General features: G+C 46.6%; 1 protein-coding gene across 1 annotated transcript in view; it reads left to right on the forward strand.

The window, feature by feature from the left end:
• LOC106572560 (arf-GAP with coiled-coil, ANK repeat and PH domain-containing protein 3) overlaps positions 1 to 26,424 on the forward strand; it is a 112,571-nt gene that overhangs the window by 57,470 nt on the left and 28,677 nt on the right. Inside the window, exons 2-9 of the mRNA XM_014146849.2 lie at positions 102 to 159; positions 5,571 to 5,690; positions 8,371 to 8,424; positions 21,865 to 21,923; positions 22,396 to 22,579; positions 23,611 to 23,655; positions 23,777 to 23,872; positions 24,430 to 24,504. Coding sequence (XP_014002324.1) covers positions 102 to 159; positions 5,571 to 5,690; positions 8,371 to 8,424; positions 21,865 to 21,923; positions 22,396 to 22,579; positions 23,611 to 23,655; positions 23,777 to 23,872; positions 24,430 to 24,504 — 691 coding nt within the window. The remainder of the gene's footprint in view (positions 1 to 101; positions 160 to 5,570; positions 5,691 to 8,370; positions 8,425 to 21,864; positions 21,924 to 22,395; positions 22,580 to 23,610; positions 23,656 to 23,776; positions 23,873 to 24,429; positions 24,505 to 26,424) is intronic.

Genomic DNA, 26,424 nt, shown 5'->3' on the forward strand with positions numbered 1-26,424 from the left:
CCTTCGACGTGGGAAATGTGTGGTGTGTGTATATATAGCGAAAAAAAGTATGATACATGCAATGTTACTGTACTAACAAAGTCCTGTTTTTTATTTTGCAGGGCAAACATTGATGAAGTGGAGACGGAGGTGGTAGAGATTGAAGCTAAACTAGACAAAGTAAGAAATATTTGTTTATCTTTTTAGCAAACCACAGGAAGCCTTTTCAGATATCCTACATCTCCTATTATCCCTGTAGTATAAGACATATTATAAACTGGCTGGTTCGAGCCCTGAATGCTGATTGGCTGACAGCCGTGGTATATCAGACCGTATCACAGGTAGGACCAGTAGGCTAGTTGGAGAATCCTACTATAATACATTTTCACCCATCAGTATAACACTTTATGCTTGTTGTAAGATTGTCTTTGTTAAACCACTGAGTACTGGGTGCAATTGAAAAGGAAAGCATAATCTCACTCAGATTACTTGCTTAATGTTTCAGCAGCTCAGGTTTGTGTGGACTAAATGTGACGTCGCGGGGCAGGGGAAAAAGGGAAGAGGACTGACTGCATTAGAATGCATTAGACTGGCTTTCAAAGCACTGGGTTACCCTCTAACGAGGGAGCCTGATGCTTTGGGTTATTCTCTAACGAGGGAGCCTGATGCTTTGGGTTATTCTCTAACGAGGGAGCCTGATGCTTTGGGTTATTCTCTAACGAGGGAGCCTGATGCTTTGGGTTATTCTCTAACGAGGGAGCCTGATGCTTTGGGTTATTCTCTAACGAGGGAGCCTGATGCTTTGGGTTATTCTCTAACGAGGGAGCCTGATGCTTTGGGTTATTCTCTAACGAGGGAGCCTGATGCTTTGGGTTATTCTCTAACAAGGGAGCCTGATGCTTTGGGTTATGCTCTAAACGAGGGAGCCTGATGCTTTGGGTTATGCTCTAAATGAGGGAGCCTAATGCTTTGGGTTATTCTCTAAACGAGGGAGCCTGATGCTTTGGGTTATTCTCTAACGAGGGAGCCTAATGCTTTGGGTTATTCTCTAACGAGGGAGCCTGATGCTTTGGGTTATTCTCTAACGAGGGAGCCTGATGCTTTGGGTTATTCTCTAACGAGGGAGCCTGATGCTTTGGGTTATTCTCTAACGAGGGTGTCACGGCAGTTTGAAAGAGTGGACCAAGATGCAGCGTTTTCGTAGTTCCACATGTTTATTTAAATCAGTGAAACCGAATGCAACAAATAACACTTTAAGTAAATACAAAACAACAAACCGTGACGCTGGAGGAACATAAACCTCACGAAGAACAATCACCCACAAACACCTGTGGGACAAACCTAACCTTAAATAGGACCTCCAATTAGAGACAACGACAACCTGCTGCCTCTAATTGGAGGTCATGCCAAATAACACCAACATAGAAATACAAACCTAGAACCAAAACATAGACATACAAAAACCAGACAAACACCCCGTCACGCCCTGACCTAATCTACCATAGAAAATAACACTCACTATGGTCAGGACGTGACAGAGGGAGCCTGATGCTTTGGGTTATTCTCTAACAAGGGAGCCTGATGCTTTGGGTTATTCTCTAACAAGGGAGCCTGATGCTTTGGGTTATTCTCTAACAAGGGAGCCTGATGCTTTGGGTTATTCTCTAACAAGGGAGCCGGATGCTTTGGGTTATTCTCTAACAAGGGAGCCGGATGCTTTGGGTTATTCTCTAACAAGGGAGCCTGATGCTTTGGGTTATTCTCTAACAAGGGAGCCTGATGCTTTGGGTTATGCTCTAAACGAGGGAGCCTGATGCTTTGGGTTATGCTCTAAATGAGGGAGCCTAATGCTTTGGGTTAATCTCTAAACGAGGGAGCCTGATGCTTTGGGTTATTCTCTAACGAGGGAGCCTAATGCTTTGGGTTATTCTCTAACGAGGGAGCCTGATGCTTTGGGTTATTCTCTAACGAGGGAGCCTGATGCTTTGGGTTATTCTCTAACGAGGGAGCCTGATGCTTTGGGTTATTCTCTAAACGAGGGAGCCTGATGCTTTGGGTTATTCTCTAAACGAGGGAGCCTAATGCTTTGGGTTATTCTCTAAACGAGGGAGCCTAATGCTTTGGGTTATTCTCTAAACGAGGGATCCTGATGCTTTGTGTTGATACTCCATCTGTTCCGCATGACCTTGAATTATGTGTCAGGGAGGTTAGTCTGCTGCTTCACTAACATCACTGTTGGTATCCTGCAGTGGGCTCCAAATGAGCAATGATGGTGAAAAGTGCAGAATGTTTCTGTTTGACAGTATGTGAGGGTATAAGGCTATTTGGCTCGTCAGGTGTCATGATATGGTGGTTAGCATATAGTTCATACATACTGTAGCTTACATCTTCTGGTATTAACTGTTGAATAATAAACATACGTGAGAACCATATATGAAGTGTTATATCCAAGTTACTCATATGGGTTTGAATTTGCCTCAACAATGTTAACTCACCTGAAGCCCAAACCACTAGTGTACTGCCACAATACACAGAAGGGCATTACTGTACACCAACATGAACCCAACTGTCAAGCCACTAGTCCTGTCTCTTCCGCCTTTTCTTTTCCCTCCAGTAGGGAAACAGGTGGGACTCTCCTCTCAACAGGAAACACTGGCAGCCCATGTCCAGTTCACTCCCAGTTCTACAGGGCTTTGAGTGATTAACATGAGAGGATAGGGTTTGTTGGCCAGCCCTGAGTTGAATCTGGCTAGCAGCTGTTAGGAAATGGCACTTTTCTTGAGAAGAGTATCTTGAGCAGGGTGAGAGTGAGAGAGGCTGGCCTTGATTCAATGTCTTGCGAATGTAGAAAGAAACAACAAACATTGTAGTGAACCATATATTAGGCTACATGTCAAAGTTCAGCTGTCAGCAGTTAAACATTGTGACAGGCCTTTTGGTGACTTATTAGGTTCAAGTCTTCCACCTCTCTGTAGACTTCTAGGAAATTATACTGAACAAAAATAGAAACACAACATGGAAAGTGTTGGTCCTATGTTTCATGAGCTGAAATCAAAGATGCCAGAAACGTTCCATACCCACAAAAAGCGTATTTCTTAAAAATGTTGTGCACACATTTGCTTACTTCCCTGTTAGTGAGCATTTCCCCATTGCCAAGAACAATCCATCCACCTGACAGGTGTGACATATCAAGAAGCTGATTAAACTGCATGATCATTCCACATGTGCACCTTGTGCTGGGGACAATAAAAGGCCACAATAAAATGTGTAGTTTTATCACACAACACAATTCTATAGATGTCAAGTTGAGAGGGAGTGTGCAATTGGCATACTGACTGCAGGAATGTCTACCAGTGCTGTTGCCAGAGAATTGAATATTCATTTCTTTACCAATGTCGTTTTAGAGAATTTGGCAGTACGTCCAACCGGCCTCACAACCTCAGACCGCGTGTAACCATGCCAGCACTCCACAACCGGCTTCTTCACCTGCGGGATCGTCTGAGACCAGCCACCCGGACAGCTGAGGAAACTGTGGGATTGCACAACCCAATAGTATCTGCACAAACTGTCAGAAACCATCTTAGGGAAGCTCATCTGCATCCTCGACATCCTACCAGGGTCTTGACCTGACAGCAGTTCAGCATCATAACTGACTTTAGTTGGCAAATGCTCACCTTCGATAGCCACTGGCACGCTGGAGAAGTGTGCTCTTCACGGATGAATCCTGGTTTCAACTGTACCGGGCAGATGGCGTGTATGGTGTCGTGTGGGCGAGCGGTTTGCTGATGTCATCATTGTGAACAGAGTGCCCCATGGTGGCGGTGGGGTTATGGTATGGGCAGGCATAAGCTACGGACAATGAACACAATTGCACTTTATCGATGGCAATTTGAATGCACAGAGATACCGTGACGAGATCCATACCTATAACGACATAAGGCGAGACCCAGATGCAGACACAGGAGGCAGATGGTTTGAGCTCTGGTATTTATTATAATCCAAGGGATAGACAAAAGGCAGGTCGGGGACAGACAAGCGTTCATAGCCAGGGCAGAGTCCAAACGGTACAGGGCGGCAGGCAGGCTCGAGGTCAGGGGCAGGCAGAGTGGTCAGGCAGGCGGGCTCAGAGTCAGGACAGACAAGGGTCAAAACCAGGAGGATGAGAAAAAGAGAGACTGGGGGAGAAACCAGGAGGATGAGAAAGAGAGAGACTGGGGGAGAAAGCAGGAGCTGAGAGAAAACCGCTGGTTGACTTGGCAAACAAGACGAACTGGCACAGACATACAGAAAACACAGGTATAAATACCCAGGGGATAATGGGGAAGATGGGTGACGACAAGGACAGGTGAAACGAATCAGGATGTGACAATACCAGATACTGACTTTTTTTTTACCCTATATTTTTTTAAAGGTATCTGTGACCAATAGATGCATATCTGTATTCCCAGTCATGTGAAATCCATAGATTAGGGCCAGATTAATTTATTTAAATTGACTGATTTCCTTATATGAACTGTAAATCTTTGAAATTGTTGCATGTTCCGTTTATATTTTTGTTCAGTGTAGTAATGTGACTTGTGATCTTTCTGTGTGTAATATTGCCTGTGTGTAACTGGTGTAGAGGAGTCAGGCACAGGACAGCAGATGTGAGTAATAAACGTAATTTACTCAAATATTCACAAATACAACGCAAATATGCGAGCCCACAATAACGGACCGTATTACAAACAAACAATCACTCACAAATAAACATGGGGGAACAGAGGGTTAAATAATGAACAAGTAATTGGAGGAATGAAACCAGGTGTGTAAGACAAGGACAAAACAAATGGAAAATGAAAAGTGGATCGGAGATGGCTAGAAGGCCGGTGACGTCGACCGCCGAACGCCGCCCGAACAAGGAGAGGGACCGACTTCGGCGGAAGTCGTGACACTGTGTATTCGTCAGTGTATGGATTGGAAGAGCTTTTTGGCAGTTACAGTAGATCCTGGCCTATGCTAAACCATAGAGTAGATACATCAGTTGATAGATGTATCTTTGTGGTTATAACCAACAAGTCTTCATAGTTAAACACTCTGGTTTTAATTCCCCAGTCCTGGACCACATTTTCCCCTCAGTGGTGACATGCGTGTTTAGTTGCATTCTTATGTCACGGGTTAACATGTGAGAATGTTCTCCACCACACCACACATTACCATGGGTGATACAGTATGATCATGGAGGGGGCTAAAACCAACATGCAACCGTAGGACGCACGTAATCACCAAGTGTGGTGAGCATGTTTTTAAATGTACAAAAGGGTTAGGTGGGAATATGATGTAGGGATTTGCTGTGGAAAGGGAAAAATATGGTATGCTACAAGAGCATCTCAGTGATATAATCACATGGACGGCCCATTCAAGGTTTTTATCTCACCAGTCCATTTACAAGCCAGAGAAAGTCCCTCTAGTGTATACAGTATTTAAGAATGGAATCGACTTGTATGTAGCGAGATATATAATTTGATGCTTGGTATACAGACCCTACTTTCTTCTACCGACCCCCACACACTCACTCATTCTCTCTGTCTTTCTCTTCTCTCCTCTCCTAGCTGGTGAAGCTATGCAGTGGGATGATCGAGGCAGGGAAGGCGTATGTCAGTGCCAACAAACTCTTTGTGAATGGGATACGGGACCTGTCCCAACAATGCAAGAAGGATGAGATGATCTCGGTGAGGTTTAGTTGGATCCAGAATAAAGTCGAATTTCAAGTCTATTCACCAATCATCTATTGGTTTGGTTACAGCCTCATAACCTTGTTATTGTACACACTGACTGAATATCAATCACATACTACACATACATCTATGTTTTCTGGATATTTAAGGCTCATCACATAACTTGTCTCCCTATGTATATACTACTAAACTCAGCAAACAAAGAAACGTCCTCTCACTGTCAACTGCTTTATTTTCAGCAAATGTAACATGTGTAAATATTTGTATGATCATAACAAGATTCAACAACTGAGACATAAACTGAACAAGTACCACAGACATGTGACTAACAGAAATTGAATAATGTGTCCCTGAACAAAGGAGGGGTCAAAATCAAAAGTGATAGTCAGTATCTGGTGTGGCCACCAGCTGCATTAAGTACTGCAGTGCATCTCCTCCTCATGGACTGCACCAGATTTGCAGTTCTTGCTGGGAGATGTTACCCCATTCTTCCACCAAGGTACCTGCAAGTTCCCGGACATTTCTGGGGGGAATGGCCCTAGCCCTCACCCTCCGTTCCAACAGGTCCCAGATATGCTCAATGGGATTGAGATCCGGGCTCTTCGCTGGCCATGGTAGAACACTGACATTCCTGTCTTGCAGGAAATCACACACAGAAGGAGCATATGGCTGGTGGCATTGTCATGCTGGAGGGTCATGTCAGGATGAGCCTGCAGGAAGGGTACCACATGAGGGAGGAGGATGTCTTCCCTGTAACGCACAGCGTTGAGATTGCCTGCAATGACAACAAGCTCAGTCCGATGATGCTGTGACACACCGCCCCAGACCATGACGGACCCTCCAAATCAATCTCGCTCCAGAGTACAGGCCTCGGTATAACGCTCATTCCTTCGACGAATAACGCGGATCCCCGATCATCACGCCTGGTGAGACAAAACCGCGACTCGTCAGTGAAGAGCACTTTTTGCCAGTCCTGTCTGGTCCAGTGACGGTGGGTTTGTGCCCATAGGCAACGTTGTTGCCGGTGATGTCTGGTGAGGACCTGCCTTACAACAGGCCTACAAGCCCTCAGTCCAGCCTCTCTCAACCTATTGCGGACAGTCTGAGCACTGATGGAAGGATTGTGCGTTCCTGGTGTAACTCAGTTGTTGTTGCCATCCTGTACCTGTCCCGATGGTGTGATGTTCGGATGTACCTATCCTGTGCAGGTGTTGTTACACGTGGTCTGTGACTGCGAGGACGATCAGCTGTCCGTCCTGTCTCCCTGTAACGGCGTCTCACAGTATGGACATAGCAATTTATTGCCCTGGCCACATCTGCAGTCCTCATGCCTCCTTACAGCATGCCTAAGGCACGTTCACGCAAATGAGCAGGGACCCTGGGCATCTTTCTTTTGGTGTTTTTCAGAGTCAGTAGAAAGGCCTCTTTAGTGTCCTAAGTTTTCATAACTGTGACCTTAATTGCCTACCGTCTGTAAGCTTTTAGTGTCTTAACGACCGTCCCACAGGTGCATGTTCATTCATTGTTTATGGTTCATTGAACAAGCATGGGAAACAGTGTTTAAACCCTTTACAATGAAGATCTGTGAAGTTATTTGGATTTTTACGAATTTTCTTTGAAAGACAGGGACATTTTCATTTTTTGCTGAGTTTATAAAACATGTCATGGGCTTAGCTCTACTTAATGCTTTGTCTTGGGAGTGGTTGGTGCTTTCCTGCTCTCTGACCGCGTGCCTGAGTAAGTCTGTGTGTAAACTGAATACTCTACTAATGGATTAGTCAGTGTCAGAGGAGGAATCAGGCCTGGAGTGGGGTCTTGGCCAGGCTTTCAGGACCAGCGTCTCCAGTACTTTCTCCCTAAGAGCTGATTGTCCACCAACATTAAGGACTGCTAGTGCTTGGCTCCCCAATGGGTTTACCCTTATGTCTAATTCTGAGGATCAATGCTGCTCTTATTTGTCATTTTTTCATTGTAAAAATAGAAAAGAGCCTGGCCTCCAATTATGTTTCACTTAGTGTTGTTCTCTTAGTGTTGTACAATATTGTCACTAGGGTCGTATTGAGTGGACCAAAACGCAGCGGGTAAAGTGCTCATCTTCTTAATTTTATTAAAGAAAACACTTAATCAAAATAAACTAGAAAAACAGTCCAGTAAGGTGCACAGACTATACTAGAAACAACCACCCACAAACACAAGTGAAAACAAACACAACAAAATATGGCCTCCAATTAGAGTCAACAACAACCAGCTGCCTCTAATTGGAGTGCATTGCCAAAACTCACATAGAAATAGTAAAACTAGAACCTAAACCCACAATACCCAAACACACAAAACAAACACCCCCCTGCCACGCCCTGACCAACTATAATGACAAATAACCCCTTTTACTGGTCAGGACGTGACAAATATGGGGGAAACAATCCTCTTTTTTACTCAAAATGTTAGTGTCAACCAGTAAAATTGACCAATTTAAACTTAATTTGACTATTTGTGTATGTATATTAGCTACTTTCATAAATAGAATGAATCAAAATTTGCACTCTTGTATTTTTATTGTGGCTCTTGGACTTGGCATGGCAGCATTAGGCAAGTGAACTGGATCTCTCTGTCTCTAATCTTGTTAAAATGCTGTAATACAATATTCTGAAGCTATTGTGTCTTGTTTTCCTTGCAGGAGTGCCTGGAGAAGTGTGGGGAGAGCCTCCAGGAAATAGTCAACTACCACATGGTAAGTCTCGTGTGTCTCTCTCCCTCCCCCCTCTCTCTTCCCCAAACTGTCCCCACATACTCCAGTACAGATACTGTATGTGCATAGGGACCAGGCAGCACTGAGCACAGTGATTTCATCACATCTTGAAATGCTAACATGGACAGGCATTTAGGCCTCGCGAGGGTCTCCTATTCCCTTTAACGCAAGTCTGGGGGGTCAGTCTGACCTGTCTTTAAATGATTCAACATGCAGAAACATTTCATTCACAAATCATTCAATGTCTCTTTTTCTCGGTTATTTGATGGCTGTCTTGACTCTCTGTGTTCGTGTAACTATGACCATCTGCCAATCAGCACACTTTCTTGAAGGTCAATTCCACCACTTTTCAACCTGATCGTGTACTATAGGAAAAGTCTCATTAACATCGACAGGACTGAAGTGGAGACTGGAGGAGAGACTGGGGGAGAGAGAGTGGAGGCACGACGGGGGGGAGGGGAACAGACTGGGGAGGAGAGACTGGGGAGACGGGGGAGTGGAGGAGAGACTGGGGGAGAGAGAGTGGAGGTACGACGGGGGGGGACAGACTGGGGGGAGAGACTGGGGGGGAGACGGGGAGTGGAGGAGAGACTGGGGGAGAGAGAGTGGAGGTACGACGGGGGGGACAGACTGGGGGGAGAAGAGACTGGGGGAGACGGGGAGTGGAGGAGAGACTGCAGGGGGAGAGACTGCAGGGGAGAGGTTGGGGGGAGTTTGGAGGGGAGAGAGTAGTGGAGGAGAGACTGGGGGGAAAGACTGGGGGAGAGAGAGTGGAGGAGAGACTGGGGGGAGAGGCTGGGAAAGAGACTGTGGGAGGTGGGGGCTTATTGCCAAGTGTTTATGTAATTAAACAGTTACTTACCAGTATTTATTTGCACACATTCCCTGGATAATCAGCAGGGGTACAGCAAATGTGACCATCCAGAGCTGTGAAGCTGGAAGCTGTAGACAAAGCATTCCCATCCCCTTCACGTTCCCTGTAAGGATCAGCCAGGAGGGATTCTCTGGATCCGGGTCCAGGGGAGGGGGATTCTGCTACAGTTAGATTGGATTCTATACGTTAGTAGAATTCCCAAGTGAGATGACAAGATCTGAGGCCTCATTTATAAACTTTGCGTAAATTTAACACTAAATATCTGCATGCGCCATTTCTGAAAATATGTTTTGGGGTATATTTTGTGCGTACGCAAAGTTTCTAAACGAGGCCCCTGGTCTCTTGAGCATGGTAACTGTTGATGGATGAGAGGACACAGTGGGATTCTAGCATTCCACCAAAAGCATTCCTGCAACCTTTCCATGCAGAAAGTTAGTGTTATGGTTAGTTTATAGTAGCGGTCGACCGATTATGATTTTTCAATGCCGATACCGATTATTGGAGGACCAAGAAAAGCTGACACCGATTAAAATCGGCCAATTTTTATATATATATATTTGTAATAATGACAATTACAACAATACTGAATGAACACTTTTATTTTTACTTAATATAATAGATAAATAAAATCAATTTAGTCTGAAATAAATAATGAAACATGTTGAATTTGGTTTAAATAATGCAAAAAACGCAGTGTTGGAGAATAAAGTAAAAGGGCAATATGTGCCATGTAGAAAAGCTAACGTTTAAGTTCCTTGCTCAGAACATGAGAACATATGAAAGCTGGTTGTTGTGTATTGATATTCTAGTTTTGTTACTTTAGGGCACCTGTAACCCCCCCCCCTTGCCAACCTACGTTGAAATGCTTGGAATGTTCTTCCTGTGAAACGCATTAAACAATGCCCACGTTCATTTCTACTCCCGTATCATGTCCTGTCCTTATATTAGTTGTATAAGTAATACAGTGTGCTATACAACACTGGTGGTTCCTTTTAACATGAGTCTTCAATATTCCCAGTTAAGAAGTTTTAGGTTGTAGTTATTATAGGAATTTATAGGACTATTTCTCTCTATTCCGTTTGTATGTCATATACCTTTGACTATTGGATGTTCTTATAGGCACTATAGTATTACCAGCCTAATCTCGGGAGTTGATAGGCTTGAAGTCATAAACAGCGCTGTGCTTCAAGCATTGCGAAGAGCTGCTGGCAAACGCAGGAAAGTGCTGTTTGAATGAATGCTTACGAGTCTGCTGCTCCCTACCATCGCTCAGTCAGACTGCTCTATCCAATATCAATTCATAGACTTAATTATAATATAATAAACACACAGAAATACGAGCTTTTGGTCATTAATATGGAAACTATAATTTTGAAAACAAAATGTTTATTCTTTCAGTGAAATACATCGAACGGGTGGCAACCGTAAGTCTAAATATTGCTGTTACATTGCACAACCTTCAATGTTATGCCATAATTATGTAAAATTCTGGCAAATTAGTTTGCAACGAGCACAAGCTGTTGCATTTACCCTGATTCTGCATGCAATGAACGCAAGAGAAGTGACACAATTTCCCTAGTTAATATTGCCTGCTTAACATGAATTTATTTTAACTAAATATGCAGGTTTAAAAAAATATACTTCTGTGCATTGATTTTAAGAAAGGCATTGATGTTTATGGTTAGGTACATTCGTGCAACGATTGTGCTTTTGTTAAATCATCACCCGTTTGGCAAAGTAGGCTGTGATTCGATGATAAATTAACATGCACCGCATTGACTAGATGCAATGCAGGACAAGCTAGTTAACCTAGTAATGTCATCAACTATGTGTAGGTAACTAGTGAAGATTGATTGATTGTTTTTTATAAGGTAAGTTTAATGCTAGCTAGCAACTTACCTTGGCTCCTTGCTGCACTCGCATAATAGGTGGTTTGTTATGATTGTTATAAAAACTTGAAATCGTCCCGAATTAATCGGCCATGTCGATTAATCGGTCGACCTCTAGTTTATACAGCATTTCACTGCATTTACATTTACATTTAAGTCATTTAGCAGACGCTCTTATCCAGAGCGACTTACAAATTGGTGCATTCACCTTATAATATCCAGTGGAACAACCACTTTACAATAGTGCATCTAAATCTTTTAAGGGGGGGTTAGAAGGATTACTTTATCCTATCCCAGGTATTCCTTAAAGAGGTGGGGTTTCAGGTGTCTCCGGAAGGTGGTGATTGACTCCGCTATCCTGGCGTCGTGAGGGAGCTTGTTCCACCATTGGGGTGCCAGAGCAGCGAACAGTTTTGACTGGGCTGAGCGGGAACTGTGCTTCCTCAGAGGTAGGGAGGCGAGCAGGCCAGAGGTGGATGAACGCAGTGCCCTTGTTTGGGTGTAATGCCTGATCAGAACCTGAAGGTACGGAGGTGCCGTTCCCCTCACAGCTCCGTAGGCAAGCACCATGGTCTTGTAGCGGATGCGAGCTTCGACTGGAAGCCAGTGGAGAGAGCGGAGGAGCGGGGTGACGTGAGAGAACTTGGGAAGGTTCAACACCAGACGGGCTGCGGCGTTCTGGATGAGTTGTAGGGGTTTAATGGCACAGGCAGGGAGCCCAGCCAACAACGAGTTGCAGTAATCCAGACGGGGGATGACAAGTGCCTGGATTAGGACCTGCGGCGCTTCCTGTGTGAGGCAGGGTCGTACTCTGCGAATGTTGTAGAGCATGAACCTACAGGATCGGGTCACCGCCTTGATGTTAGTGGAGAACGACAGGGTGTTGTACAGGGTCACGCCGAGGCTCTTAGCACTCTGGGAGGAGGACACAAGGGAGTTGTCAACCGTGATGGCGAGATCATGGAACGGGCAGTCCTTCCCCAGGAGGAAGAGCAGCTCCGTCTTGCCGAGGTTCAGCTTGAGGTGGTGATCCGTCATCCACACTGATATGTCTGCCAGACATGCAGAGATGCGATTCGCCACCTGGTTGTCAGAAGGGGGAAAGGAGAAGATTAATTGTGTGTCATCTGCATAGCAATGATATGAGAGACCATGTGAGGATATGACAGAGCCAAGTGACTTGGTGTATAGCGAGAATAGGAGAGGGCCTAGAACAGAGCCCTGGGGGACACCAGTGGTGAGAGCACGTGGTGCGGAGACAGATTCTCGCCACGCCACCTGGTAGGAGCGACCTGTCAGGTAGGACGCAATCCAAGCGTGGGCCGCGCCGGAGATGCCCAGCTCGGAGAGGGTGGAGAGGAGGATCTGATGGTTCACAGTATCAAAGGCAGCAGATAGGTCTAGAAGGATGAGAGCAGAGGAGAGAGAGTTAGCTTTAGCAGTGCGGAGAGCCTCCGTGACACAGAGAAGAGCAGTCTCAGTTGAATGCCCAGTCTTGAAACCTGACTGATTAGGATAAAGAAGGTCATTCTGAGAGAGATAGCAAGAGAGCTGGCCAAGGACGGCACGTTCAAGAGTTTTGGAGAGAAAGGAAAGAAGGGATACTGGTCTGTAGTTGTTGACATCGGAGGGATCGAGTGTAGGTTTTTTTCAGAAGGGGTGCAACTCTCGCTCTCTTGAAGACGGAAGGGACGTAGCCAGCGGTCAAGGATGAGTTGATGAGCGAGGTGAGGTAGGGGAGAAGGTCTCCGGAAATGGTCTGGAGAAGAGAGGAGGGGATAGGGTCAAGTGGGCAGGTTGTTGGGCGGCCGGCCGTCACAAGACGCGAGATTTCATCTGGAGAGAGAGGGGAGAAAGAGGTCAAAGCACAGGGTAGGGCAGTGTGAGCAGGACCAGCGGTGTCGTTTGACTTAGCAAACGAGGATCGGATGTCGTCAACCTTCTTTTCAAAATGGTTGACGAAGTCATCCGCAGAGAGGGAGGGGGAGGGGGAGGGGAGGAGGATTCATGAGGGAGGAGAAGGTAGCAAAGAGCTTCCTAGGGTTAGAGGCAGATGCTTGGAGTTTAGAGTGGTAGAAAGTGGCTTTAGCAGCAGAGACAGAAGAGGAAAATGTAGAGAGGAGGGAGTGAAAGGATGCCAGGTCCGCAGGGGAGGCGAGTTTTCCTCCATTTCCGCTCGGCTGCCCGGAGCCCTGTTCTGTGAGCTCGCAGTGAGTCGTCGAGCCACGGAGCAGGAGGGGAGGACCGAGCCGGCCTGGAGGATAGGGGACAGAGGAAATCAAAGGATGCAGAGAGGGAGGAGAGGAGGGTTGAGGAGGCAGAATCAGGAGATAGGTTGGAGAAGGTTTGAGCAGAGGGAAGAGATGATAGGATGGAAGAGGAGAGAGTAGCGGGAGAGAGAGAGCGAAGGTTGGGACGGCGCAATACCATCCGAGTAGGGGCAGAGTGAGAAGTGTTGGATGAGAGCGAGAGGGAAAAGGATACAAGGTAGTGGTCGGAGACTTGGAGGGGAGTTGCAATGAGATTAGTGGAAGAACAGCATCTAGTAAAGATGAGGTCAAGCGTATTGCCTGCCTTGTGAGTAGGGGGGGAAGGTGAGAGGGTGAGGTCAAAAGAGGAGAGGAGTGGAAAGAAGGAGGCAGAGAGGAATGAGTCAAAGGTAGACGTGGGGAGATTAAAGTCACCCAGAACTGTGAGAGGTGAGCCATCCTCAGGAAAGGAACTTATCAAGGCGTCAAGCTCATTGATGAACTCTCCAAGGGAACCTGGAGGGCGATAAATGATAAGGATGTTAAGCTTGAAAGGGCTGGTAACTGTGACAGCATGAAATTCAAATGAGGAGATAGACAGATGGGTCAGGGGAGAAAGAGAGAATGTCCACTTGGGAGAGATGAGGATTCCAGTGCCACCACCCCGCTGGCTCGATGCTCTAGGGGTATGCGAGAACACGTGGGCAGACGAGGAGAGAGCAGTAGGAGTAGCAGTGTTATCTGTGGTAATCCATGTTTCCGTCAGCGCCAGGAAGTCTAGGGACTGGAGGGTAGCATAGGCTGAGATGAACTCAGCCTTGTTGGCCGCAGAACGGCAGTTCCTGAGGCTGCCGGAGACCTGGAACTCCACGTGGGTCGTGCGCGCTGAGACCACCAGGTTAGAGTGGCAGCGGCCACGCGGTGTGGAGCGTTTGTATGGCCTGTGCAGAGGGGAGAGAACAGGGATAGACAGACACATAGTAGACAAGCTACAGAAGAGGCTACGCTAATGCAAAGGAGATTGGAATGACAAGTGGACTACATGTCTCGAATGTTCAGAAAGTTAAGCTTACGTTGCAAAAATCTTATTGACTAAAATGACGAAAATGATACAGTACTGCTGGCTGGTGGAGTAGGCTAGCTAGCAGTGGCTGCGTTGTTGACTTTGAACGTGTAGCTGGCTAGGTAACCTCGATAGTTTCAGTACTACACCTTGTCATGATACAAAGCAACTTTGTAGCTAGCTAGCTAACATAACACTAATCAAGACGTTCCTTGTAATGTATTTAGTTTCTACAATGCTGCTCGTCGGTAATAGTTGGCTGGGTTAGGAAAAATGGCGTCGCGGGGGACTGAAATAGCTGGCTAGCTAACCTCGATGGCTGGCTAGCTAACCTCGATAATTACTAAACTACACAATTATCAAGCTATGACAAAGACAACTAAGTAGCTAGCTAGCTAACACTGCACTAGTCAAATCGTTCCGTTGTAAAGTATTAGTATCTACAGCGCTGCTAGTAGGTAACGGTTGGCTAGCTAGCAGTGGGTTAATGATGACTAGGTGTGTTGACTAAGTCTGGCGTCGCGTCGCGGCTGGCTAGCTCACCTCGATAATTACTCAAACTACACAATTATCTTAGATACAGAGACAGCAAAGACAACTATGTAGCTGGCTAACTAACACTAACACCACACTAATCAAGTCGTTACGTTGTAATGTAATAGTTTCTACAGTGCTGCTAGTCGGTAGAAGTTGGCTAGCTAGCAGTGATGACTAGCTAGCTAGCAGCTAGCAGTGTTGACTACGTTAGGAGGACGAAGATAGCTAGCCTCGATAATTACTCTAATTACTCTAAACTACACAATTATCTTTGATACAAAGACGGCTATGTAGCTAGCTAAGAAGAATTGCTCAGATCAAACAAATCAAGCCGTTGTAATGTAGTGAAGTGTAATATTACCTGTGGAGCGAAGCGTAGTGCGACTGCTCGCTCCAAACCGGATTAATACACAAATAGATTAAGCTAGCTAAGTACAGTAGGGGTCGGATTGCTTGGTGCAGACAGAGTGGGTGGAAGGTATCTGACCTTATATGATTGGAACAAATATCCCCCTGTCCCAACATGCCTATGCTATGTGCTGTTCTGTTGTGATCCCATTGTGTATAGCCTGGTTCTAAATGTCTACTGTCAGGACATACAGGATATGTGTTTTACATTTCCCTGTTCTTCTAGTCCGTAGAAACTCTACCCACCACCCCTGTTTCTGTCTTGGTATTTCCCTGTTCTTCTAGTCCGTAGAAACTCTACCCACCACCCCTGTTTCTGTCTTGGTATTTCCCTGTTCTTCTAGTCCGTAGAAACTCTATCCACCACTCCTGTTTCTGTCTTGGTATTTCCCTGTTCTTCTAGTCCATAGAAACTCTACCACCCCTGTTTCTGTCTTGGTATTTCCCTGTTCTTCTAGTCCATAGAAACTCTACCCACCACCCCTGTTTCTGTCTTGGTATTTCCCTGTTCTTCTAGTCCATAGAAACTCTACCACCCCTGTTTCTGTCTTGGTATTTCCCTGTTCTTCTAGTCCATAGAAACTCTATCCACCACCCCTGTTTCTGTCTTGGTATTTCCCTGTTCTTCTAGTCCATAGAAACTCTACCCACCACCCCTGTTTCTGTCTTGGTATTTCCCTGTTCTTCTAGTCCATAGAAACTCTATCCACCACCCCTGTTTCTGTCTTGGTATTTCCCTGTTCTTCTAGTCCATAGAAACTCTACCACCCCTGTTTCTGTCTTGGTATTTCCCTGTTCTTCTAGTCCGTAGAAACTCTATCCACCACCCCTGTTTCTGTCTTGGTATTTCCATGTTCTTCTAGTCCGTAGAAACTCTATCCACCACCCCTGTTTCTGTCTTGGTATTTCCCTGTTCTTCTAGTCCATAGAAACTCTATCCACCACCCCTGTTTCTGTCTTGGTAGATGGATCTGTGAACCTCTCCCAAGTCGGCAGGCGACAGTCTCTCTCACTTTCCTCACACAGGGGGCACCTGTGTCATATTGGCCTAATTAAGACAATATATCTCCAGCCGCTCTGCCTCCACACACACAGGCTGCTGTCATCACAAAGCAGCTACACACAGGCTGCTGTCACCACAAAGCAGCTACACACAGACTGCTGTCACCACAAAGCAGCTACACACAGGCTGCTGTCACCACAAAGCAGCTACACACAGGCTGCTGTCACCACAATGCAGCTACACACAGGCTGCTGTCACCACAAAGCAGCTACACACAGGCTGCTGTCACCACAAAGCAGCTACACACAGGCTGCTGTCACCACAATGCAGCTACACACAGGCTGCTGTCACCACAAAGCAGCTACACACAGGCTGCTGTCACCACAGGCAGCTACACACAGGCTGCTGTCACCACAAAGCAGCTACACACAGGCTGCTGTCACCACAAAGCAGCTACACACAGGCTGCTGTCACCACAAAGCAGCTACACACAGGCTGCTGTCACCACAAAGCAGCTACACACAGGCTGCTGTCACCACAATGCAGCTACACACAGGCTGCTGTCACCACAATGCAGCTACACACAGGCTGCTGTCACCACAATGCAGCTACACACAGGCTGCTGTCACCACAAAGCAGCTACACACAGACTGCTGTCACCACAAAGCAGCTACACACAGGCTGCTGTCACCACAAAGCAGCTACAAGGCTGCTGTCACCACAAAGCAGCTACACACAGGCTGCTGTCACCACAATGCAGCTACACACAGGCTGCTGTCACCACAATGCAGCTACACACAGACTGCTGTCACCACAATGCAGCTACACGCAGGCTGCTGTCACCACAATGCAGCTACACGTAGGCTGCTGTCACCACAAAGCAGCTACACATAGGATGCTGTCACCACAATGCAGCTACACACAGGATGCTGTCACCACAATGCAGCTACACACAGACTGCTGTCACCACAATGCAGCTACACACAGGCTGCTGTCACCACAAAGCAGCTACACACAGGATGCTGTCACCACAATGCAGCTACACACAGGCTGCTGTCACCACAAAGCAGCTACACACAGGCTGCTGTCACCACAGGCTGCTGTCACCACAATGCAGCTACACACAGGCTGCTGTCACCACAACCACAAAGCAGCTACACACAGGCTGCTGTCACCACAAAGCAGCTACACACAGGCTGCTGTCACCACAAAGCAGCTACACACAGACTGCTGTCACCACAAAGCAGCTACACACAGGCTGCTGTCACCACAAAGCAGCTACACACAGGCTGCTGTCACCACAAAGCAGCTACACACAGGCTGCTGTCACCACAATGCAGCTACACACAGACTGCTGTCACCACAATGCAGCTACACACAGGCAGCTGTCACCACAATGCAGCTACACACAGACTGCTGTCACCACAATGCAGCTACACACAGACTGCTGTCACCACAATGCAGCTACACACAGACTGCTGTCACCACAAAGCAGCTACACACAGGCTGCTGTCACCACAGGCTGCTGTCACCACAATGCAGCTACACACAGGCTGCTGTCACCACAATGCAGCTATACACAGGCTGCGGTCACCACAATGCAGCTACACACAGACTGCTGTCACCACAATGCAGCTACACACAGGCTGCTGTCACCACAATGCAGCTACACACAGACTGTTGTCACCACAGGCTGCTGTCACCACAAAGCAGCTACACACAGACTGCTGTCACCATAATGCAGCTACACACAGGCTGCTGTCACCACAAAGCAGCTACACACAGACTGCTGTCACCACAATACAGCTACACACAGACTGCTGTCACCACAATGCAGGTACGCACAGACTTCTGTCACCACAGGCTGCTGTCACCACAAAGCAGCTACACACAGGCTGCTGTCACCACAATGCAGCTACACACAGGCTGCTGTCACCACAAAGCAGCTACACACAGGCTGTTGTCACCACAAAGCAGCTACACACAGGCTGTTGTCACCACAAAGCAGCTACACACAGACTCCTGTCACCACAATGCAGCTACACACAGGCTGCTGTCACCACAAAGCAGCTACACACAGACTGCTGTCACCACAATGCAGCTATACACAGGCTGCTGTCACCACAATACAGCTACACACAGACTGCTGCCACCACAATGCAGCTACGCACAGACTTCTGTCACCACAGGCTGCTGTCACCACAAAGCAGCTACACACAGACTGCTGTCACCACAAAACAGCTACACACAGGCTGTTGTCACCACAAAGCAGCTACACACAGACTGCTGTCACCACAATGCAGCTACACACAGACTGCTGTCACCACAATGCAGCTACACACAGGCTGCTGTCACCACAATGCAGCTACACACAGGCTGCTGTCACCACAATGCAGCTATACACAGGCTGCTGTCACCACAATGCAGCTACACACAGGCTGCTGTCACCACAATGCAGCTACACACAGGCTGCTGTCACCACAGGCTGCTGTCACCACAGGCTGCTGTTGCCGCAATGCAGCCCAGGGATGCCCCAGGCTGCACAACACAACCCTACCGCTGAGCTGAGCCAGGCTGGGCTAGGAAACCCCTCAGCACTTTTCTGTGTCCAGTCTACACACACACACACACACACACACACACAAACACACACAGTGAGCAACCTGGAGGCATGTTAACTACAAACCTCTCTAGTTAAAACTCTGTGGGTTACTGACGCACAGCAAGCAGCCACTTCAATCCTCCCCCAGGCTATCCATCAACATGTCAGATGGACATCCCATGAGGGTGTTCACTCTGTCAATCACTAGTGTTTATGTCCAGGCCCTACAGGCCTTGTTGATTGGATTTTAATTATCCACGTGTCTGGGAGATTTCTTGGTTGCACAAGATTTCAATTCTCACTTGCTGTTTTGTGGCTTATTATCTTAGATAAGACAAAGCAGAACAATTGCCCACACACAGCGACAGAGAGAGAGATGTAGCTGTTTAGTGTTTTCCCTCTGCCTTGCCAAGCTCTGCTGATTTACATTGACAAAGGGTGGTCGGCGTCCGCCTCCTAAGACACCGCTTCATTTGAGAGCGATCCTACAAACCTTTAGAAGGGCCAGAAGCATAAAAAGCAGAGGCCTAACCCTCTGATTAGGATATTTATTTATGGCTGGTTCGATGAGGCAGACCCTCGTGTAAAAAAAGGAAAAAAAAAAGGAATACCTTTGTTTGCTAATCAAGTGGAGCGCTAGATCCTGACCTGAAGGGAGAAACACACTACACTTCCAACAGGAAGGACTGTTCTGTTGCACCCCTCTCTCTACCTCTTTCTCTACCTCTTTCTCTCCTTCTTTCTCTGCTCTCTCTCTCTCGTTATCTCACTCTCTCCATCTGTTTCTCTCACTCTTCTCTTTCTCTCTCTTTCTCCTCTCTCTCTTGCCTTATTTGGACCCAGTGAAGTTTATAGAGTAATAAAACAGTGTAAATACCTTGTGATTTAAATCAGTACTCTGTAGCATTGTGGTTCCAACTTCTGGTCTTAATTGATCAAAATGACATGGCTCATGGTGGTGTTAGGTTTGCCATGCTGACGTATGTGGTCTTGAAGTCTTAATAAGGTTATCTTGTGATGTCATTGTTGATCCACAGGTATGTTATTTTCCGTGTACTAAGATCACTCAATGCTGTGTTCAAATCATGTGCCATAGTCAACCCACTTTACATGGTCTCCTAAAATTCATACCAAATCTACTTTCTAATCCGGACACAGCCAGATCTCCCAGCTGCCAATCACTCTGTCCCTCAATCGGAGAGAGGATGGGCCACCATCCACCCTACCTCTGACCTAACCCTGCTAATCGCTAAACAGACATCAAATTCAATTGTGTTATGGGCAAAGCCAGAAAATAACAATTTGTTCTCTTCACCATGTACTGTTCTGTAGCTGTGGTAAAGATTCAGTAGTGCAGTCACATTTCTCCCAAAGCCTCTCTTCACTCTCTCTCTTCCTCCCCTCCCTTTCCCTCTCTCGCGCCCTTCCTCCCCTCCCTCTCCCTCTCTCGCGCCCTTTCTCCCTTCCCTCTCTCTCTCGCACCCTTCCCTCTCTCCCTCTTCTTCCACTTCCTCTCTCGCTCCCTTCCTCCCCTTCCTCTCTCACTCCCTTCATCCCCTCCCCTCCCTTTCCCTTTCTCGCTCCCTTCCTCCTCTCCCTCTCCCTTCCTCCCCTCCCTTTCCCTCTCTCGCTCCCTTCCTCCCTTCCTCCCCTCCATTTCCCTCTCTCGCTCCCTTCCTCCCCTCCCTTTCCCTCTCTCGCTCCCTTCCTCCTCTCCCTCTCTCGCGCCCTTCCTCCCCTCCCGCTCCCGCGCCCTTGCTCCCTTCCTTCCCTCTCTCTCTCGCACCCTTCCCTCTCTCCCTCTTCCTCCACTTCCTCTCTCGCTCCCTTCCTCCCCTCCCTCTTTCGCTCCCTTCCTCCCCTCCCTCTCTCGCTCCCTTCCTCCCTTCCTCCCATCCATTTCCCTCTCTCGCTCCCTTCCTCCCATCCATTTCCCTCTCTCGCTCCCTCCCTCCCCTCCCTTTCCCTCTCTCGCTCCCTTCCTCCCATCCATTTCCCTCTCTCGCTCCCTTCCTCCCTTCCTCCCATCCATTTCCCTCTCTCGCTCCCTTCCTCCCATCCATTTCCCTCTCTCGCTCCCTCCCTCCCCTCCCTTTCCCTCTCTCGCTCCCTTCCTCCCATCCATTTCCCTCTCTCGCTCCCTTCCTCCCTTCCTCCCATCCATTTCCCTCTCTCGCTCCCTTCCTCCCATCCATTTCCCTCTCTCGCTCCCTCCCTCCCCTCCCTTTCCCTCTCTCGCTCCCTTCCTCCCATCCATTTCCCTCTCTCACTCCCTTCCTCCCCTCCCTTTCCCTCTCTCGCTCCTTCCCTCCCTCCCTGCCCCAGTAACCTATTTTACTGCAGCCGCAGCATGGCATGTATTGATGTGAAAGCTGAATTGTGATTATATGAACTATTATGATTGTAAAAATGAAAAACAGCAATCACTGTGAATGTCCTTAGAATAAGAGAGGAAAGGGGATTTTGAATGAAAGAGAGGATTTGTGGTGTAGTGTATGTGAGTGTGTTTGTCAGCACGTGTGTTATTCGTCTCACAGTACTTGTATGCGTGGAAAGGGTGATCTCAATTTGTATTTGCATTGAATTAATTTGAGAATTCGTGTTATAAATCCAGTCCTGTATCGCCCCCTGTTGGTTGAGATTGTATGTTACTGAAGGATGATCAACAGCACTGTAAAATCAGAAACTTTTCAGGATCTACATTTGTGGACACAAAATAAGTTACATACATGCTCAAAACCTCTAACTCCACATTTGTGACCAACACATGCTAATGGAAGCGCCTTTTGTGTTTCAGATTCTGTTCGATCAAGCCCAGAGATCTGTGAAGCAGCAGCTGCACAACTTTGTGAAAGAGTAAGTTTAAAACAACGTTGTCTCATGCTGTCTCTCCTATATAACTATGTAGCTTGAGACCATTTCTCACACCCCCAACGCCTCCTTGTTTGGCCTGGAAGCTTTACTGATTTATGGTGTTGGTGGACAACATCATATGTGTGAAGCAGACAGACTATCCCCAGTCTCAGGGCCTTTTACTTGGGGAAAAGCTGGGGTGAACTGGAAGGGAGAATAAGGAACACGCGTATCTAACGAACTTAATTCTCCATGGTGAATGGTCCAACCACAAACAGTATTTTCATTTTCAACCATGTATTCCAGTCCTTGGTGAATCTGTCCTTGGTGAATCTGTCAACCACAAACAGTATTGTCATTGCCAACCATGTGTTCCACTTACCCCTGTTATCTGGTCAGGTACAACTAAAGGAATCACATGAAGTGTCTCTTGTTAAACCCAATTTCGCTGTCATCCCCAATTTCTCATTCTCAGGGATGTCCGTAAGTTCAAGGAGACCAAGAAGCAATTTGACCGCATGCGTGAGGACATGGAGATGGCCCAGGTGAAGAACGCCCAGGCTCCCAGGAACAAGCCCCACGAGGTGGAGGAGGCCACCGGAACACTCAGTATTACCAGGAAGTGCTTCAGACACCTGGCCCTCGACTACGTACTTCAGGTGAGACAGACAACATAACCAGAGTCATACATGGACTCAGATAGATCCCTTTGGATCATGTAGGTCTAGAATAGAATATAATAGAATAGTTCATTGCCCACAAGAGGGAATAGGGTTGGTGAATTCACTGGCAGACCCTTTAAGATGTTGGTACAGTCAATGTGCCCTTCATATGGGCATTGTTTTCAGAGTCAGGAAATTGTAGTTCACACATTGTATCTCAGCATGGTTATAGCTTGGCATGCCCACATGTTGTCTCCTCTGTAGACAGTTAGTAAATTTGCCTCTGGGAACAGAGTGACTGATGTGGTGTGATCGCTGTAGCTTCCTTTGTCTGCATTATGTATTGTGTCTGACGGCACTAATGTTCTCTCTGCTCTAATTTGGAGTGTGTGTGTGTCTGTGTGACCCTGTTTGGTTTTAATTTTGAGTGTGTGTGTGTCTGTGTGACCCTGTTTGGTTTTAATTTGGAGTGTGTGTGTGTCTGTGTGACCCTGTTTGGTTTTAATTTGGAGTGTGTGTGTGTCTGTGTGACCCTGTTTGGTTTTAATTTGGAGTGTGTGTGTGTCTGTGTGACCCTGTTTGGTTTTAATTTGGAGTGTGTGTGTGTCTGTGTGACCCTGTTTGGTTTTAATTGAAAGTGGCTGAAGGCAGAGAAGGTCACGGGTGTGTCTGAAGATTTATTCTAGAGACCTCTCAAATGTAGCGCAATATCTCATTTAGGTTTGCATCGTTCTTTAAGATAGCCAATGAGCTGAATGTCTGAATTCTTTGTTTTATCCCTAAAATGCCAACATGATGACCATGATTAGTTCATATATAGAGCATCACAGTATCATGTTGATTCCATGTGATTTAGTTCATAACATACAACAAACTGAGAGACAGGCAGGACTGCAGGACACAAATGTCATATATTGTTGGTCACTATACTGACAACAGTGAGATGTATCCATTGTCCACAAGAGGGAGATGTTTCAATGCACAGTAGTATCAGATAAGACTGTTACTCACCTCTTCCCCTCTTGCAGATCAACGTCCTTCAAGCCAAGAAGAAGTTTGAGATCCTAGATGCTGTAAGTGCCCTTAACGTCCGATCCATCACTATAGAGTACAGTGCTGTAGAGTGAGTGTTTTGTTGTTTTTAAAAACACAACAATAATGTAGTGCTTATATTCTCCTGTCTGTCCCCTGTAGATGCTATCCTTCATGCATGCCCAGTACTCCCTCTTTCAGCAGGGTTTCAACCTGCTGGATGAGATTGACCCCTACATGAAGAAGCTGGCTGCTGAGGTGAGCTTCACCCCCTCCCTCACCGTCCTCATCCAGAGCGTGCTGTGCTGTTAGCCCCTGCGTCCTGATTGGTATTAGATTGGTTCTGATTGGAAATATCGACCCAGGCAGAGTTGCATCACCAATGGATGCTCTGTCAGGTGCTGTGCGGTCTGTTTACATAACAGTGCATTAGCCTTCTGATTTGACTGTGGGAAACTTCTGACATTATCTGTTAAAACATCCCTGTATGTGCTGGGTGGTCGACGTAGCAGATACAGTGTTAGTGGTCGACTTCAGCAGCATAGTATCCTGTCAGGTAGAATACATGTACAGTATGCTGAATAGTGAAACAGACCTGAGTCAGTGCTTCATTACAAAACATTGACCTCTCACACGTCATTGCGTTTGGGCTCTGGTAGTTGAAAGTGCTGTAGTCAATTGCTGAGCATCACTCTTGCCCATGCTTAAAATGAAGCGCTTCCATGGATATTCCTTGGCTTAACCTCTTCTCTACTCACACATCTCAGCTATGTGACCATCCTCATCTGAGTGTGTTTTTTTCATCTTGTTTCCAGTTGGATCAGTTGGTGATTGACTCGGCCATGGAGAAGAGAGATATGGAACACAAGCACGCCACCATACAGCAGAGGGTAAGCAAGCAGCTATTTCACCTTTCTCCCTTTCCTATGGAAGTTGGCGAGGTCTGGGTCTGGGACTGACTTTGCTAGCCTGTAGGGTATACTAAAAAACAGGATCAAGGCGTTAGCCAAAAAATAAGCTTGAAATGAGCACGATCTAATTGATTCAACAAACAAGAACACATGTCTTGGTTTCACTTTTATGACGAACCAGAAGATCAGTAGTTATTTCTGTTTGCTTGTCAAAGTTAGCGGGCTAACTCATTGATCCTAATTTATAGTATACCCCTCTGGTCCCATACTGCAGTGGCTCCCAACTCCAGTCCTTCAGTACCCCCAAAAGCACACAATTCTGTTGTAGCCTCAGATAAGCACACCTGATTCAATTTGTCAACTAATCATCAAGCCCTAAATGAGTTGAATCAGGTGAGTTTATCTGGGGATACAACAAAAATGTGTGCTGTTGGGGGTACTGGAGAACTGGATTGGGGAAACACTGCCGTACTGTATGTGCCATAGCCATGACTCCTCTATCGTTGCCATGCACCATACATGTATGGCTTGATAATGATGGAAGAGGTGTAGGGGACTAGGTCTAGGCTAGTCTTCTGTGAGTTGGCCATGTCTGTACTGGGGTTTGGCTGGGAGTTTGGCTGTGTTTTAGGGCAGACATTACACGTCAGAGCTCCCTCCAGTCCAGTGAGTCCACCACCTGGCTCTGACTGTCTTCTGCTATGACTGGGGGATTAGGAAGGAGACTGGTGAGCGTTTTGATTAGTCTGTCTCAGAAAGGCCGGTCATTGATTTAAATTGTTAAATCAGGCAGAATGAAGTGCTTTAAGAGGCTAATAATCCCAGTTGTGTCTACTGTAAATAACAATGCTCAGCACTTTTGGTATATGCTAGGCTAGCTAATCATTGGGATTTGTGGCCCTAACTGTGTTTTTTAAATCCAGTAAAATGCTGACAATTGAAATGTGTGTTCTCTCTGTCATAGTCTCTGATGTTATTTTAGTGTTTTCACAGATCATTTTGGTCTCAGATGCAGGTCCCCTGTGCAATGCTATATTTACTGACAAATGTACCTGTCTGTTTGCTGTCAGTTTGCTGTGAAAATGTTTATTTCAAGAGCGTAATTTTAGTTGAGCTCTTATTAAGAACTTTCCATTTCATGACATGTCAAATGTGGGAAACAAACACATAAGGCAATAGTTCCTCAACACTCAGGACATCTATCCTGTCTGTCCATATTTGTTTATGCTGTCCTGCCAACTCCTACAACAATGACCGTAGGAAAGACAGCCCAAACAGATCTGGGTCCAGGCTAGTCCTGTCCTGGTTGTGAAAGTATAACCCCTGGCCTGTTGATTGGGACTTCCTGAGTTCCTCATGATCTCCATATGAATGAGACACTATAGGGTCCAGTCTCAGGGTCCAGAGCCCCAGGAGCAATACTAATTTACCTCAGGAAGGATCAGTAGCCATCTGTCCATCTGCCCGCAGACTACCAGGCAAGCAGCCCTGGAAACCCCACTCACACCAGGCCACTGCCTGTAGTCTGCAGACAGACAAACAGGAGAGTGCAGAATGGATGTGGGCCCAGAAGTTATTGATCTGTTTATGCCCTGAAGACCAGTGCTTCTAAACACAAGCATCAAACTAACACATTCCACTGGCAAGTGGTAGTTTGTGTTAGTTTGATGCCTGTGAGAATTATGTCAGCATCTGATCACAGGTAAAATGTAGGCTATGCTTTTATATGGCTGGTCATTTTAAAGAAAAGCTCAAATATCAGAGATAGTAGCTAGGTTTCCATCCAGATTTTCATGTGAATATTCTAAAAACCAGTGGTATGTTTCCACCAAACTGAGGTAGTGGACACAAAATGTACCTTTTCGCTTACGTTTTCATGTACCGAATAAAAATCAAATG

Source organism: Salmo salar, chromosome ssa15 (genome assembly GCF_905237065.1).
Source record: "Salmo salar chromosome ssa15, Ssal_v3.1, whole genome shotgun sequence".
In the NCBI taxonomy this organism is placed as follows: domain Eukaryota; kingdom Metazoa; phylum Chordata; class Actinopteri; order Salmoniformes; family Salmonidae; genus Salmo; species Salmo salar.